Here is a 15,446-nt window from a genome sequence, read left to right as displayed (position 1 = left end):
GTAGAGACGGGGTTTCACCGTGTTGACCAGGATGGTCTCGATCTCTTGACCTCGTGATCCACCCGCCTCAGCCTCCCAAAGTGCTGGGATTACAGGCGTGAGCCACCGCGCCTGGCCAAGGTTGGTTTTTGAGGGTAGAGCTTATAAATGTCCTGCTCTGAAAACTTTGTAGCGGAAAGGTGCTTCCTAAGGCGGGTTCTTAGGGGAGTTACGCCGAACCCGGGGTTCCTGTTGCCTTTTGAATTGTAGTCCAGCTTTGGGCGCATATGAGTATGAGAAAACTGGAGCATGCTAGCATCTGCTGCATTTAGCTATGAGCTGTTCACCTGTGTTCTCTGCTAGTTGATTTCCTTTTATTTAGGTGATAAGGAGAAGTGATCAATGATATCAGGCTAGAAGTGTTATATCGCAGCAGAAGCAGTGATTTATGGTAACAGTGTGCAGGCTTGTCTATTCACTTTTCAAATTGCTTATCCAGGGATCAAGTTTAAGCATTGTTTATGCTGTTATCAATATGGCAGTGAGAAATTTCTATATTGGTCAAAAAAGCATCTTGACAATTGTATATGCAACACAAAAAAAACAAAACTTAAAAACAAAAAAATCTCACCTTGAGGACAGGTTACGGGATAAAACAAAAAAAAGAAACCTAGCATGTCTACAAATACCATCCATCAGGCATGGCATCCTGTCCATGGGAAATAAGTGTCGATGTCTGAGGTCAATGTTTCTATTGGCCGTTAGCACGGAGCTCTCTCCTTTCTTACCACATTCAAAGCGAATTCCAATGCTGTGGATTTTCCCATCCCTGCTAGTTGTGTGACCCTCCTTATTACTGACACTTCAGCACAGAGTTTCCAAGAAATAGACATGTGGAACAGCCTCACGTTGAATTCTAAATCCTATTGATGGACATCACATACCCTCCTGACCACATTAGCGTATTCCAAGTCAAAGTTCTCCCTGAATGTTCCTTAACAGAAGGAAGACAAATATGTGTCACTTTCTTCTTGACCCCAGAGATAGACAGGGGAAACAAAGGGATAAATGTCTTTGGGAATGGCACCCTATAACCTCAGAATCACTGTTTCATGGCCAGCTGCAGTGGCTCATGCTTGTAATCCCAGCACTTCGGGAGATCCAGGCAGGAGGATCACATGAGGCCAGGAGTTCCAGACCAGCCTGGGCACATAGCAAGGCCCTGTCTCTACAAACAAAAAATTAAAAAATCAGCCTGAGGATGGTGGCCTGTGCCTATAGTTCCAGCGACTAGGGAGGCTGAGGTAGGAGGATTGCTGGAACCTGGGAGGTGGAGGCTACAGTGAGCTACGAATGCACCACTACACTCCACCCTGGATGACGGAGTAAGATTGTCTCTAATAAATAAATAAAAAGACTCACCATTTTACTACTTTGCTCTTGGGCAGGCTAGGGAATGTTTCTCATATGGGAGTTAAGTATTTGCTGTTTATCTTAATTATTATTATTATTGTTTAGGTTTAATAGCATACAGGCCCTGTCAGAAACCTCATTTGCAGGACTGACCAAGTTGGAGCTACTTATGATTCATGGCAATGAGATCCCAAGCATCCCTGATGGAGCTTTAAGAGACCTCAGTTCTCTCCAGGTAAACCCACAGCTTTTATAAGCATCACTAATTGCGTCCTCTAGGACCAGTCATAAAAAATGGAAACTATGTCATTCTCCTTAATGATCAATACAATGGTTACTTTTTACATAAAAGGCCAGCTTCATGACATTAGTCTCCAGCCCTTTGTACTGGTTTCTGTTTGGGGTTGTGGCTTTTTAAACTATAAACAGGATGCTTTTGTTTTGTTTTATTTTCCCCTGTCCTTGTAGGTTTTCAAGTTCAGCTACAACAAGCTGAGAGCCATCACAGGACAGACCTTCCAGGGTCTCTCTAACTTAATGAGGCTGCATGTTGACCACAACAAGATCGAGTTTATCCACCCGCAAGCTTTCAATGGCTTAATGTCCCTGAGGCTGCTCCATTTGGAAGGAAATCTGCTCTACCAGCTGCACCCCAGCACTTTCTCCACATTCATGTTTCTGGATTATTTCAGAATCTCCACCATAAGACACCTCTATTTAGCAGAGAACATGATTAGAACCCTTCCCGCCAGCATGCTTCAGAACATGCCGCTTCTGGAGAATCTTTACTTGCAGGGAAATCCGTGGACCTGCGATTGTGAGATGCGATGGTTTTTGGAATGGGATGCAAAATCCAGAGGTAAGTAGAGAGGAGAGCAGACCACTCCTAGCTGCACACTCTTTTATCTTTTTGGAGACAGTCCGTTCTCCAAGGTTCTTATGTTGACTTATTCATCTTGCCTTGGGTGAAATCTGAGCATCCAGTCAGTAGGACAGGAACTCACACCTTAAATGTTACCACTTAAATGTTGAGACACATTTATTCCCCAATGCAAATGCAGTTATCCCTTAGTGAAACGTAGTGCTCATGTAATCAGTTACATGTGGTTGACATGGGTTGCCATGGAATGGATATCTGGAGGATCATGCCAGCCTTGGACTGCAGCTTAATGTGGGAAACTGGGACTGGGAAAGGGCTGTGAATGCATGTTTCATACGGGTGCTTGGAAAAGAGCAGGCTGGTGGGAGGAGTGGCTACGAGGTCATTGTTTTATAGACAGGGAAGCAGTGCTCAGTATTGATCCAGAGAGCTGTGACAACAACCAGGACTTATGTGTAGGAGTTGCAGCAAAGTAGATTGTGGTGCCTTCCCTCCTTCTCTCCTTCCTTCCTTTATTCCTTTTCTCCTTCCTTCCTTCCCTCCCTCCCTTCCTTCCCTCCCTCCCTTCCTTCCTCCTTCCTTCCTCCTTCCTCCTTTCCTTCCTTCCTTCGTCCTTCCTTCTCTTCTTCCCTCCCTGCTTCCCACCTTCCTTTCTTTCCTCCTTCCCTCCCTCCCTCCTTTCTCCCCTCCCTGCTTCCTTCCTTTTCTCCTTCCTTCCTTCCTTTCTTCTCCCTTTTCCTTCCTCCATTCCTCCCTCTCCCTTCCTTCCCCCTTTCCTTCCTTCCCTCCTTTCTCCAGCTTCTCTAAGCCCTTCCTTGCAACCTATCCCCATCCTCAGATTGCGTTGTGTTTACCATATCCTGGATCTATTTTCTTAACTCCATTCTCACAGCCACTAGCCTGGATCAAGCTCCTTTTCTTCTCTCTCTGGTGGGAAGGGGGCACATTCTAAGCAAGCCTCCCCGTGGCCTTGACAGCCTGTTTCCCACCCACTCTCTACAAAGCAGTGAGAACATTTTTGCAGAATGTGCATCCAGCCAGGCTACACCTCTGCATAACTGATTTCCATTGCTTTTAGTATAAGACGCACATTTGCATATTGCCTCCAAGAAGTCTCCACACAATGGTCACTCTACCTGTCTCCACCATCCTCTGGCATGGTGCCCCCATTGCTCTTCTTATTTATCCATTTCTAGCCACACAGTCTTCCCTTCTGTTCCTTGCAGCTTCTAAACTTATTTCCAACTCAACATTATTAGATTTGCTCAGTTGCCTGCTTGGGAGTCTTTACTGCTAGATGTTCAAGGGGCTTGCCTTTTCTCAGCTTTTAGAGGTTCATTCCAAGAGAGCCTCAAGCAATGGATGGGAGAAAGACAGAGGTACACCCATTTGTGAATGGTCTTAACCAGAGAAGACACATGCCTCCTCCACTCACATTCCATTGGGGGGAACAGTCCCCACACCCCATGGGATGCAGGAAGGCCTGAAAACGCACTCGGATGGCTATTTTATAGCAGCAACACAACATTATGGATGTCGATCCATCAAACTTTGCAGGGCAAAGACCATCTCTGCTACTGTCTGGAGATTACACCTGCATGTCTTCGTGTGTGCATGCCTATGCTTGTATGTGTTTGTGCGCATGTGTGTACATCTGCCTATGTGTGGATTTGCATGTATGTGAAAGAAAAGCCAAGATTTTAAAGTATTAGAGTTAGTTTTATGTAGTGATCCTTTCTAAAGATTGCAATCCCAGAATCTTTCGGAGAGTCAGGTGCTGGAGCTTCTGCAGGTGCTCAGAAGTCACATCAGATGTGGTCAGAATTCACATCAGATGCGTTCAGAATTTACATTAGAGCTGATTCTCGTCAAAGTTTGGATGCCAGGGGACATCTGGTTATAGATTACAGAGAGGCAGAGTCACTATCTTGTACGTGGAAAGAGGCAAGGCCTACGAGCATTGAACTCCTCTTTTCTAGAAGTGCAGTGATTCAGGCAAGAGACATGTGGACCTGTGCTCCATCCTGCTCATCACCTTCAGGGCATTCTTCTAGAGATTGTGCTCATTCACTGAGCCATGAAATTCATCTGGCCAAGGATTTTGTGAAATGCTGCTTCTTATGTTTGCTGCTTTGTCTTACAGCATGTATGTGTGTATGCATGAGTGTGAATGTGAGTATGCATGTTGGGGAGATGTGCAAAACAATTCTGTTTGTACTTTGAGGTGTTTACTTGGAAAGTCACATAGAAAACTGTGGTCAGGAGGGCAAAAGGAAAGACGGCAAAGCCAGTTAGGAGCTTTATAATTCTCCAAGTCATAGACCAAGAAGTATGACTGGCTTATTCCCAATGGGAATGGGCAGAAGTGGGCAGAGGACTGCCAGGAAAAACTCCTAGTCTTCCAGTTTCCCCAAGCAGAGACAGAATGGCATCACTTACTGAGACAGAACAAGGCATAAGATTCTACATTTAGGGCAGGAAGAGAATATAAGTTTGTTTCATAGATGTCAGTTCAAGGAGCCTTCCTGCTATCTAAATAGACATGTCAAAGAGGCCATGGGATGTGGAACTCAGGGAATGTTTGGACTGGAGAAGCACATATGGTAGTCATCACTGGCGGGTGGATGGTAATTGGAACCACACATGTGGGAGACGCCATTGATGCTGGAGCAGACCAGGAAGGAAAGGGGCTTAGGACCAAGGCAAGGAAGACCCAGTCAGCAAAGACACAGGCAGAGGAGGAGGAGGAAGCAGTGGCTGAGACCGAATTGTGGCCAGAAAGAACGGAGAAAATTCCAGAGGATTTCATGTCCAGGAGACCAAGAGTGCAATGTGAACTCAAAAGCAAACACTCTGTGAAGTGTTTGTTATAAATATATAGAGAGTTATAAATATAGATACAGTTACCTAGATAGATATATATCAATTATGCGTATTTATATATAAATATATAAAATATATATTATAAATTTATGGATTATTTATAATATAAATATACTTACATACTTTTACATAAATAAATTTATAAATATTGATTATATATTTATTTATAGATCTATTGATTATATATTTATAAATATATATGTACATCTATATATTTACATATTGTTATATCAAGATGAAAAAAGGTAAACATGATACAATACATGGCAAAGACTCTTCCTTTTACCTGAAAATGCTTTCACAGATTTATATATTTATATCCACATATGTATTTATATATTATTTAGATATAAATATACATTGATTATATGTCAATATATAGCTACATATTAATATATGTTATTGCTATATCAATATGTTTATATATTGTGATAGATGTATATCTATATATTATATAAATACCTAATAGGTATAAATATATCTGTTAAGATAGATACACATTAGTATATATATAGATATATGTGAAGATATTTTTGTATATATATTGATATATATATCAAGATGAACAAACAACAAAAAGTAGATATGATGTGATACATGCAAAGATTCATCCTTTTACCTAGAAATGTTTCCTCAGTTTGCAGTTATTTATATAGATTCTCCTGAACTTCCACAGAATGCAAATGAAGTTGTTTTCTTTAACTTAGAAATATTTTTAAATACTCGTAAGTATTTTAAGATATTTTTAGTTAAAAATTATTATTCATGGTTAAGCAGTTATAAAGTACCTGTTAGTTATCACACAGTGTGCTAAAACTGTGGTTTAGCATGAAGCCTCAAAGGCAAGTCATGTATGGGATTCATCATTTATGGAGTTGCAGCTGGGTGATAAAGACGCAAACATAGGCTGTATCCTCTGGCCGTGTGCAAGGCATGCCATTCTTTGGCTCCTTAACTTATTGAGTGTCTATTTGTTTATTTCTTTTAGGAATTCTGAAGTGTAAAAAGGACAAAGCTTATGAAGGTGGTCAGTTGTGTGCAATGTGCTCCAGTCCAAAGAAGTTGTACAAACATGAGATTCACAAGCTGAGGGACATGACTTGTCTGAAGCCTTCCATAGAGTCTCCTCTGAGACAGAACAGGAGCATGAGTATTGAGGAGGAGCAAGAACAAGAAGAGGATGGTGATACCCAGCTCACCCTGGAGAAATTCCAACTCCCCCAGTGGAGCATCTCTTTGAATATGACCGACGAGCATGGGAACATGGTGAACTTGGTCTGTGACATCAAGAAACCAATGAATGTGTACAAAATTCACTTGAATCAAACAGATCCTCCAGATATTGACATAAATGCAACAGTTGCCTTGGACTTGGAGTGTCCGATGACTCGGGAAAACTATGAAAAGCTATGGAAATTGATAGCATACTACAGCGAAGTTCCCGTGAAGCTACACAGAGAGCTCATGCTCAGCAAAGACCCCAGAGTCAGCTACCAGTACAGGCAGGATGCTGATGAGGAAGCTCTTTACTACACAGGTGTGAGAGCCCAGGTTATTGCAGAACCAGAATGGGTCATGCAGCCGTTTATAGATATCCAGCTGAATCGACGTCAGAGTACAGCCAAGAAGGTGCTACTTTCCTACTACACCCAGTATTCTCAAACAATATCCACCAAAGATATAAGGCAGGCTCGAGGCAGAAGCTGGGTAATGATTGAGCCTAGTGGAGCTGTGCAAACATCTCAGATTGTCCTGGAAGGGGGTCCATGCCAGCTGAGCTGCAATGTGAAAGCTTCTGAGAGTCCGTCTATCTTCTGGGTGCTTCCAGATGGTTCCATCCTGAAAGCGCCCATGGATGACCCAGACAGCAAGTTCTCCATTCTCAGCAGTGGCTGGCTGAGGATCAAGTCCATGGAGCCATCCGACTCGGGCATGTACCAGTGCATTGCTCAAGTGAGGGATGAAATGGACCGCATGGTATATAGGGTATTTGTGCAGTCTCCCTCCACTCAGCCAGCTGACGGAGACACAGTGACAATTGGCAAGAACCCAGGGGAGACGGTAATGTTGCCTTGCAATGCTTTAGCAATACCTGAAGCCCACTTTAGCTGGATTCTTCCAAACAGAAAGATAATTAATGATTTGGCTAACACATCACACGTATACATGCTGCCAAATGGAACTCTTTCGATCCCAAAGGTCCAAGTCAGTGATAGTGGTTACTACACATGTGTGGCTGCTAATCAGCAAGGGGCAGACCATTTTATGGTAGGAATCACAGTGACCAAGAAAGAGTCTGGCTCGTCATCCAAAAAAGGCAGACGCCCCGGTGCAAAGGCTCTTTCCAGAGTGAGAGAAGGCATCGTGGAGGATGAAGGAGGCTCAGGCATGGGAGATGAAGAGAACACTTCAAGAAAACTTCTACATCCAACTGACCAAGAAGTGTTCCTGAAAACAAAGGATGATGCCATCAATGGAGACAAGAAAGCCAAGAAAGGGAGAAGAAAGCTGAAACTCTGGAAACATTCGGAAAAAGAACCAGAGACCAATGTTGCAGAAGGTCGCAGAGGGTTTGAATCTAGACGAAGGATAAACATGGCAAACAAACAGATTAATCCGGAGCACTGGGCTGATATTTTAGCCAAAGTTCGTGGGAAAAATCTCCCTAAGGGCACAGAAGTACCCCAGGTCATTAAAACCACAACTCCTCCATCCTTAAATCTAGAAGTCACACCACCTTTGGCTGCTGTTTCTCCCCCCTCAACATCTCCTGTGCAGACGGCAACCAGTGCTGAAGAATCCTCGGCAGATGTACCTCTACTTGGTGAAGAAGAACACATTTTGAGTACCATTTCCTCAGCCAGTATGGGGCTAGACCACAACCACAGTGGAGTTATTCTTGTTGAACACAAAGTAGCAAGCACACCTCTGGAAGAAGTTTTTGATGAGTTTTCCGAGAAGACTAAGGAGATAACTTCCACCAAAGGTGACCTGAAGTGGATTGCAGCCCCTACACTTACATCTGAGTCTTATGAACCATCTCCTACTCTGTACACCTTAGACGCAGTCTACGAAGAGACCACCCATGAAGAGACAGCAACAGAGGTTTGGTCTACAGCAGATGTTGGATCCGTGCCAGAGCCCACATCCAGTGAATATGAGCCTCCACTGGATACTGTGTCCTTGGCTGAGTCTGAGCCTGTGCAATACTTTGACCCATATTTGGAGACTAATTCACAACCAGATGAGGATAAGATGAAAGAAGACACCTTTGCATACCGTACTCCAACCCCCACCATGTGGGTGGCTGAATCCAGTACATTACAGTCATTTGAGGATTCTACTGTAGGGGAACCAGATGTCCCAGGCCAATTACATCTACAAGGACCGACAGACGACATCCAGCTTGTGAAAAGTAGTTTAAGCACTCAAGACATCTTATTGATTAAAAAGGGTATGAAGGAGAAGTCTCAGACACTACAGAGAGGAGATATGCTAGAGGGAGACCCCACATCCTCCACAAGTTCTGAGAGTGAGGGGAAAGAGAGCAAAGCCAGCACTTTGCCTAAGTCCACACTGGGTATAACGAGCAGTATGTCTCCAGTTAAGAAGCCTGCAGAAGCCACAGTTGGCACCCTGCTAGACAAAGACACCACAACAGCAACAACACCATGGCAAAAAGTTGCTTCATCATCCACCATGACCACTCACCCTTCTCGGAGGAGACCCAATGGGAGAAGAAGATTACGCCCCCACAAATTCCGCCACCGGCACAAGCAAATCCCACCCACAACTTTTGCCCCATCAGAGACTTTTTCTACTCAACCAACTCAAGCACCTGAAATTAAGAGTTCAAATCAAGTGGAGAGTTCTCTGGTTCCTACATCTTGGGTGGATAACACAGTTAATACTCCCAAACAGTTAGAAATGGAGAAGAATGCAGAACCCATATCCAAGGGAACCTCACGGAGAAAACACGGGAAGAGGCCAAATAAACATCAACATACCCCTTCTACAGTGAGGGCAAGAGCATCTGCATCCAAGCCCAGCTCTTCTCCTCCAGAAAATAAACATAGAAACTTTGTTACTCCCAGTTCAGAAACTATGCTTTTGCCTAGAACTGTTTCTCTGAAAGCTGAGGACCCTTATGATTCCTTAGATTACATGACAACCACCACAAAAATAGATTCATCTTACCATAAAGTCCAAGAGACACTTACAATCACATATAAATCCACATCAGATGGAAAAGAAATTAAGGATGATGTTTCCACAAATGTCAACAAATATAAAAGTGATACTTTAGTCCCTGGTGGATCAATCACTAATGTCCTATCAACTTCTCACTCCTTGGTCTCCACTGTGGGAGAATTTAAGGAAGAATCCTCTTCTGTAGGCTTTCCAGGAACCCCAACAAGGACAACCCAGCCTGGGAGGCTGCAGACAGACATACCTGTTACCACTTCTGGGGAAAACCTTACAGACCATCCCCTTCCTAAAGAGCTGGAGGAGGTGGATTTTACTTCTGAGTTTTCGTCCTCTGTGACACTCTCCATACCATTTCAACAGGAAGAACCTGATTCTTCCACAACTCTCTCAAGCATAAAAGTGGAGGTGTCTTCGAGTCAGGCAGAAACCACCACCGGTGGTCCAGATCATCATGAAACCACGGTGTCTGTGCTTGGTTCTGAAACTAAACCACAGAATCACATCCCTACTCCTGCCCGGATGAAGGAGCCAGCATCCCCATCCCCATCCACAATTTTCATGTCTTTGGGACAAACTGCCACCACAAAGTCAGCACGTCTCACTCCAAGAACATCTGAAACATCTAGAGATTCCAAGGAAAATGTTTTCTTGAATTATGTGGGGAATCCAGAAACCCAAGCAGCCACAGTGAACAGTGAAGGAACACGGCATATGTCAGGACCAAATGAATTATCAACTCCCTCTTCCAACCAGGATGCATTTAACTTGCCTACAAAGCAGGAGTTGGAAAAGCAAGAATTTGATAGTAAGATTCTATCACCTAGCCTATATAGCCACCACCAGGATGGAAGAGTTCAAACTTCTCATCAACCAGCCAGAGTCCCTGCCAAACCCATCCTACCAAGGGGAACAGTGAGGCCGCCTGAAACGTCGACAGAAAGCGCCTTCAGATACTTTGTAACTTTCCAGCCACCTCGCCACTGGACTAACAAACCAGAAATAGCTACATATCCTTCTAGGGCTTTGCCAGAGAGCAAACAGTTTACAACTCCAAGATTATCAAGTACAACTCCTCTCCCATCACACGTGTCCAAACCCAGCATTTCTAGTAAGTTTGCCCACCGAAGAACCGAGCAACTCAATGGCTACTCCAAAGTCTTTGGAAATAACATCCCTGAGGCAAGAAACCCAGTTGGAAAGCCTCTAAGTCCAAGAATTCCTCATTATCCTAGTGGAAGATTCCCTTTCTTTACCAACAGGACTCTTTCTTTTCCACAGTTGGGAGTCACCCTGAAACCCCAGTTACCCACCTCTCCTGCCCCAGTAACAAGAGAGAGAAAAGTTAATCCAGGTCTCTACAACAGGATACATTCCCATAGCACCTTCCATCTGGACTTCGGCCCTCCCGCACCTCCCCTGTTGCACGCTCCACGGACCACGGCGTCACCCTCAACTAACTTCCAGAATATCCCCCTGGTCTCGTCCACCCAGAGTTCTGTCTCCTTCATAACATCTTCTGTCCAGTCCTCAGGAAGCTTCCACCAGAGTGGCTCAAAGTTCTTTGCGGGAGGACCGCCTGCCTCCAAATTCTGGTCGCTTGGGGAAAAGCCCCAAATCCTCACCAATTCCCCACAGACGGTGTCTGCCACCGCAGAGACAGATGCTGTGTTCCCCTGTGAGGCAACAGGGAAACCCCAGCCTTTCATTACTTGGACAAAGGTTTCCACAGGTAACATGTTTAAGCATCTACTTTTTTAGGTCAATTTTTATTTTATTGGCTAGCAATATAATACATTAAAAAAGAATGTGGTAAACAACATAAACACATTAGCAGAATTTTTATAACACCTTTGAGGAATTTTTTTTTTACTTGAATAAGTGTTTATTTTTATAATTTCAACTTTTATTTTAGATGCCAAAACATGTGCAGGTTTGTCACACGGATATGTTGTGTGATGCTGAGGTTTCAGGTACAAATGGTCCCATTACGCAGATAGCGAGCGTAGCACCCAAAAGGTGGTTTTCTCAGCACTTGCCACCCCTCCCTCTCTCCTCTGGTAGTCCCAATCAGCATCTATTTTTCACATCTTTATGTCCACGTGTACCCAATCTACACCCGAACGAGAGGTTGTTTAGGAGAAAGTTACTGGAGTCTTACTTTAGGCACAACCAGAAACTCAGAAAAGAATGAATTGGTAGGATGAGAGGAGTCATCTGAAAACTTAGATCTAAGCCTGTTTCTTTGCAGGGACAGGAAGCCAGGAACTAGAACGAATGTGAGATTTAAATGGAGTCATGGAACCATCTGATAGGTCCTTTAGTTAGAGAATAACCCACGTCTGGAATATTCCATGAGAGCCTCTCATTGTTTTCAGTACAAAAGCCTTCAACCACCCACATGAGGGCTAAGTGGATGTGAGAGGTGGTCTGTAAATCCCCCGTTCCCTTCTACCAGCTTGAAAAGGTAAACCCAGCTTGATCAGAGATCAGCTTCTAGTCTTCCAAGTGCTAATCAGATGCTTCTTAGATTTGAACCTAGACATATGATTGTGTTAGCCTGCTTGGGCTGCCATGACAAAGTACCACAAACTGGACAGCTTAAGTAACAGTTATTTTCTCATAATTGTGGATGTTGGAAGTCCAAGATCAAGGTGTTGGTAAGATTGGTTCCTTCTGAGGCCTCTCTCCTTGGTGTGTAGATGCCGTTCTTCTTCCTACATCCTTGCGTGGTCGAACTTCTGTTTGTGTGGGTCCTAATCTCTTCTTATAAAGACACCAGTCCTATGGGATTAGAGCCCACCCTACTTACCTCATTTAACCTTAATCACCTTGTTAAAGACCCTATCTCCAAATGCAGTCACATTCTGAGTTCCTTCAACTCAGAATGTGTTAGGACTTCAACGTATAAATTTGGGAGGGGCACATTTCAGCCCATAAAAATGGTCTATACCTGGAATCCTGAGACAGACATTCGAAGAGCAACCAGCTTCCTAAATTGACCATCTGCTTTCTCTGAATGGCAGAACAATTTCTAGGTTACAGAAGAAAATGAAAACGGAGAATCACAGCCTGCACAAAAGACCGTACCTTTTCTCCTTTCTCTTTCCTTCTGTCTCAACACAAATGTATCTTCAGCCCTGAATTATGATCAGAGGAGTGTGTGTGTGTGTGTGTTGCCTTCATTTGGATACTACAGAAACAATTTATGCTACTAGCACTTAGCTGTACTTTCTTTGTGCTGCTTTATCTCCCAAATGTTGGAAGTATTTCAGAGGTTCCCAGAGACTCTGAGCCTAGGTAATTGTTTACTTCTTTGATAAGCTCAGCATGTGAAGTAATAGGTTTTCATAATAATTTCATAATGAATTTTACTGTAAGTGGGAAATGGGGGACACCATAGGATTCTTATTCCAAAAAGGTATGTCCTTGAAGGAACCCATTCTCCTTCTGGGAAATCCCATTTGTATAAATCCTTAGGGTCCTTCACACCCTGGGCCATTTCAGAGCATCTTTGGATTATGCCCCCTCACCAGACATTCATGCACATTTGTCTTCTACATTTCCCATAATCAACTCTTAATGCTGGCTGCTCATTTTTTAGCTAGCTCTTGTTTTTGAACAAGAGCTATTTCTCTCAATGCATGGCCAAATGAGATTTGCTCACGTCCAAAAATGTTGAAGTTGAATGTTGTGGATGGCATGATTTTATCATGCCTTTGTTTTCAGATAAACTAAGCCCTCTTATTGAGGCATCAGAGAGAAATAGAAGGCTACCCTATAATTGCCCAGGAGCTATAAGGATGATTGGCAGGAGGTTTCAGTGGTCCTTCTCTTTCATCCCAAGCCAAATGAAAGACCGGCACTCTTGTACCACTGCATCATAAAATGCCTCAGTGGGGAGGTGGGACTCCATGACTGAGGGTCAGCAGGTGGGTGCCCATGCCCATGCCCCTGGTCACCTGTCATTTGGGGGGGCTCAGCCACCAAGCTAGGTGGCATCGTAGCTGCATTGCCTGAAAAGTAGGGAGATTATATCAGCACCAAGCAATACCTGCTCTCTAAGACCTGGTGGGCTGGGCAGACTCACCTGGCTGCTAATCCTGGTTTTGGAGGAGACAGCTGTGGTCTTGGTTGCTTCTGTAAACACACCAGAGTAGTGGCCTTTTTGCAATGTCTGTTCTGTGCTGGAATAATCCATCCACTATGAAATTATTTTCATAGCGAAAGCAAGTGATTTTGTAGGTGGGTGAACACTAAATACCTTCTCAGAGAGTAAGAGTTCCTCTAGAGGATGGAAATGATGGCAAGCTTGCAGGATTTGGAAGCTTCATTCAGAGGGTGAACTCCCACCTTAGAGAAAGTCATTAGCAAAAGAGTCTGAGGCACTGATCAGAATGAAATGAATAGTGCACAGGAGAAGTCCAGACCCAAGAAGATTCAGTAACATGGGAGACGAAAGGAAGGAGTCCTAAAATTCAGGGCTCTCTTGGGCTCCCCTGTTTAAACATGTGGGTTTTATTATTATATTTCATTGTTAAGATCTCAGTCCCTGGGATCTGTGGAAGATAAAGGAGGAGTTTTATTTTCAATTAAAAAGATACAATCTGCAGATTGAGTGGCTATAGCCTTCAGTGCAAGTGAAAAGTGTGCTCTCTGAAGAACAAAGAAAATAGAGACACCTCCTGCACTGGTTCCCAATCAGGTCCATTTACACAAATTAAGAATTCAAACTTGTTTAGTTCTGACTGGTCCAAAAAGATGAGCCCTGATTGGGTGGTTTTCAAACCCCAGACTGGAAGTCTCTGGCAAGCTGCTTGTCAAGAGATACTGCTCCAAGAATAAACAGCGTTGGATCGCTGTTCTCTCACTCTGCCATGTTTGCTTGGTTCTGTTTTATAAATTTGGGCATCTCTATAAGTTACAGGGAGTCCATGTTATGAGAGCTTGAGGTCTCATTTACAGTTTCATTGCATGCCTGTATGGTTAGGCCAACAGATCAGGAGATGACCGCCATTGAAAAGATAGTTTGTTACTCACAGTTCACATAACATCATGCAGGGCCACAGAGGGAAGAACCATGTTTGGTTAGGAAGCAGAGAGATTGGGGAAAGGGCGGGCAAGCCCGTTTTTTGTGTGTGTGGTTTCTATGGGAAGAAGCAGGCGAGGCTTAGAATTGAATAGTTTGAAAAATGTCAGCAGGCTCTGGAGAACATGGGGCTGTCTCTAGTTGTGTGGTACCTGACCCTGGGGTAGTTAAGGCTAGGGGATAGTCACCTGGAATCAGACAGCCCAATAAAGGAGGTGGTTAGGGTGTGGTCTCCGGATTGATTGGTTTACATATGCCAGGAGCACTCACAACTGATTGGTTTGCTGTCTCTAGCAATTATCTAGCTTTGGGATGAGCAGTTGCCCCAGGGTCAGCAAAACCCCGGATGCCAGAGCATCAGAAACACACAATTAATACAGACTTGGACGATGGTAGAGTCCCAGGAGGTCACAGAGTGTGAAATATGGAGAGTATAGAAAGTGGAGAGAGAGAAGGACCTGTGTCCCCTGACTCCACCCACTGGCTAGAGTGGTGAGAGGTCAGATGTCACTGAGAAGCATGAGTTCATGCTCAACTCAAGCAGGGAAGGACCCCATCAATCTATTCGATCTACATTTCTTTCTTTCTTTCTTTTCTCTTTCTCTCTCTCTCTTTCTTCCCTCCTTTCTTTCTTCTTCCTTTCTTTCTTTCCCTTCCTTCCATCTTTCTTTCTTTCTTTTCTTTTCTTTTTCTTTCTTTCCCTCCCTCCCTCCCTTCCTTCCTTTCTTATCTTTTCTTTCTTTTTCTTTCTTCCTTTCTTTCCTCCTTCCCTCCCTCCCTCTCTCTCTCTTTCCTTCCTCCCTCCCTCCCTCTCTCTCTCTCTTTCTTTCTTTCCTCTTTCTTTTTTTGAAATAGAGCCTTACTCTGTTGCCCAAGCAGGAGTGCAGTGGGATGATCTGTTGTATCCCAGGCTTAAGTGATTCTCCCACCTCAGCCTCCCAAGTAACTGGAATCAAAGGCACATGCCACCACGCCCAGCTTTTTTTTTTTTTTTTT

General features: G+C 43.8%; 1 protein-coding gene across 1 annotated transcript in view; it reads left to right on the top strand.

The window, feature by feature from the left end:
- MXRA5 (matrix remodeling associated 5) overlaps positions 1-15,446 on the top strand; it is a 37,708-nt gene that overhangs the window by 12,919 nt on the left and 9,343 nt on the right. Inside the window, exons 3-5 of the mRNA XM_017518713.2 lie at positions 1,498-1,627; positions 1,861-2,251; positions 6,144-11,093. Of these exons, the coding sequence (XP_017374202.1) occupies positions 1,498-1,627; positions 1,861-2,251; positions 6,144-11,093 (5,471 nt within the window). The remainder of the gene's footprint in view (positions 1-1,497; positions 1,628-1,860; positions 2,252-6,143; positions 11,094-15,446) is intronic.

Source organism: Cebus imitator, unplaced genomic scaffold (genome assembly GCF_001604975.1).
Source record: "Cebus imitator isolate Cc_AM_T3 unplaced genomic scaffold, Cebus_imitator-1.0 Scaffold699, whole genome shotgun sequence".
Classification (NCBI taxonomy): domain Eukaryota; kingdom Metazoa; phylum Chordata; class Mammalia; order Primates; family Cebidae; genus Cebus; species Cebus imitator.
This window is presented reverse-complemented; position numbering and strand designations above follow the sequence as displayed.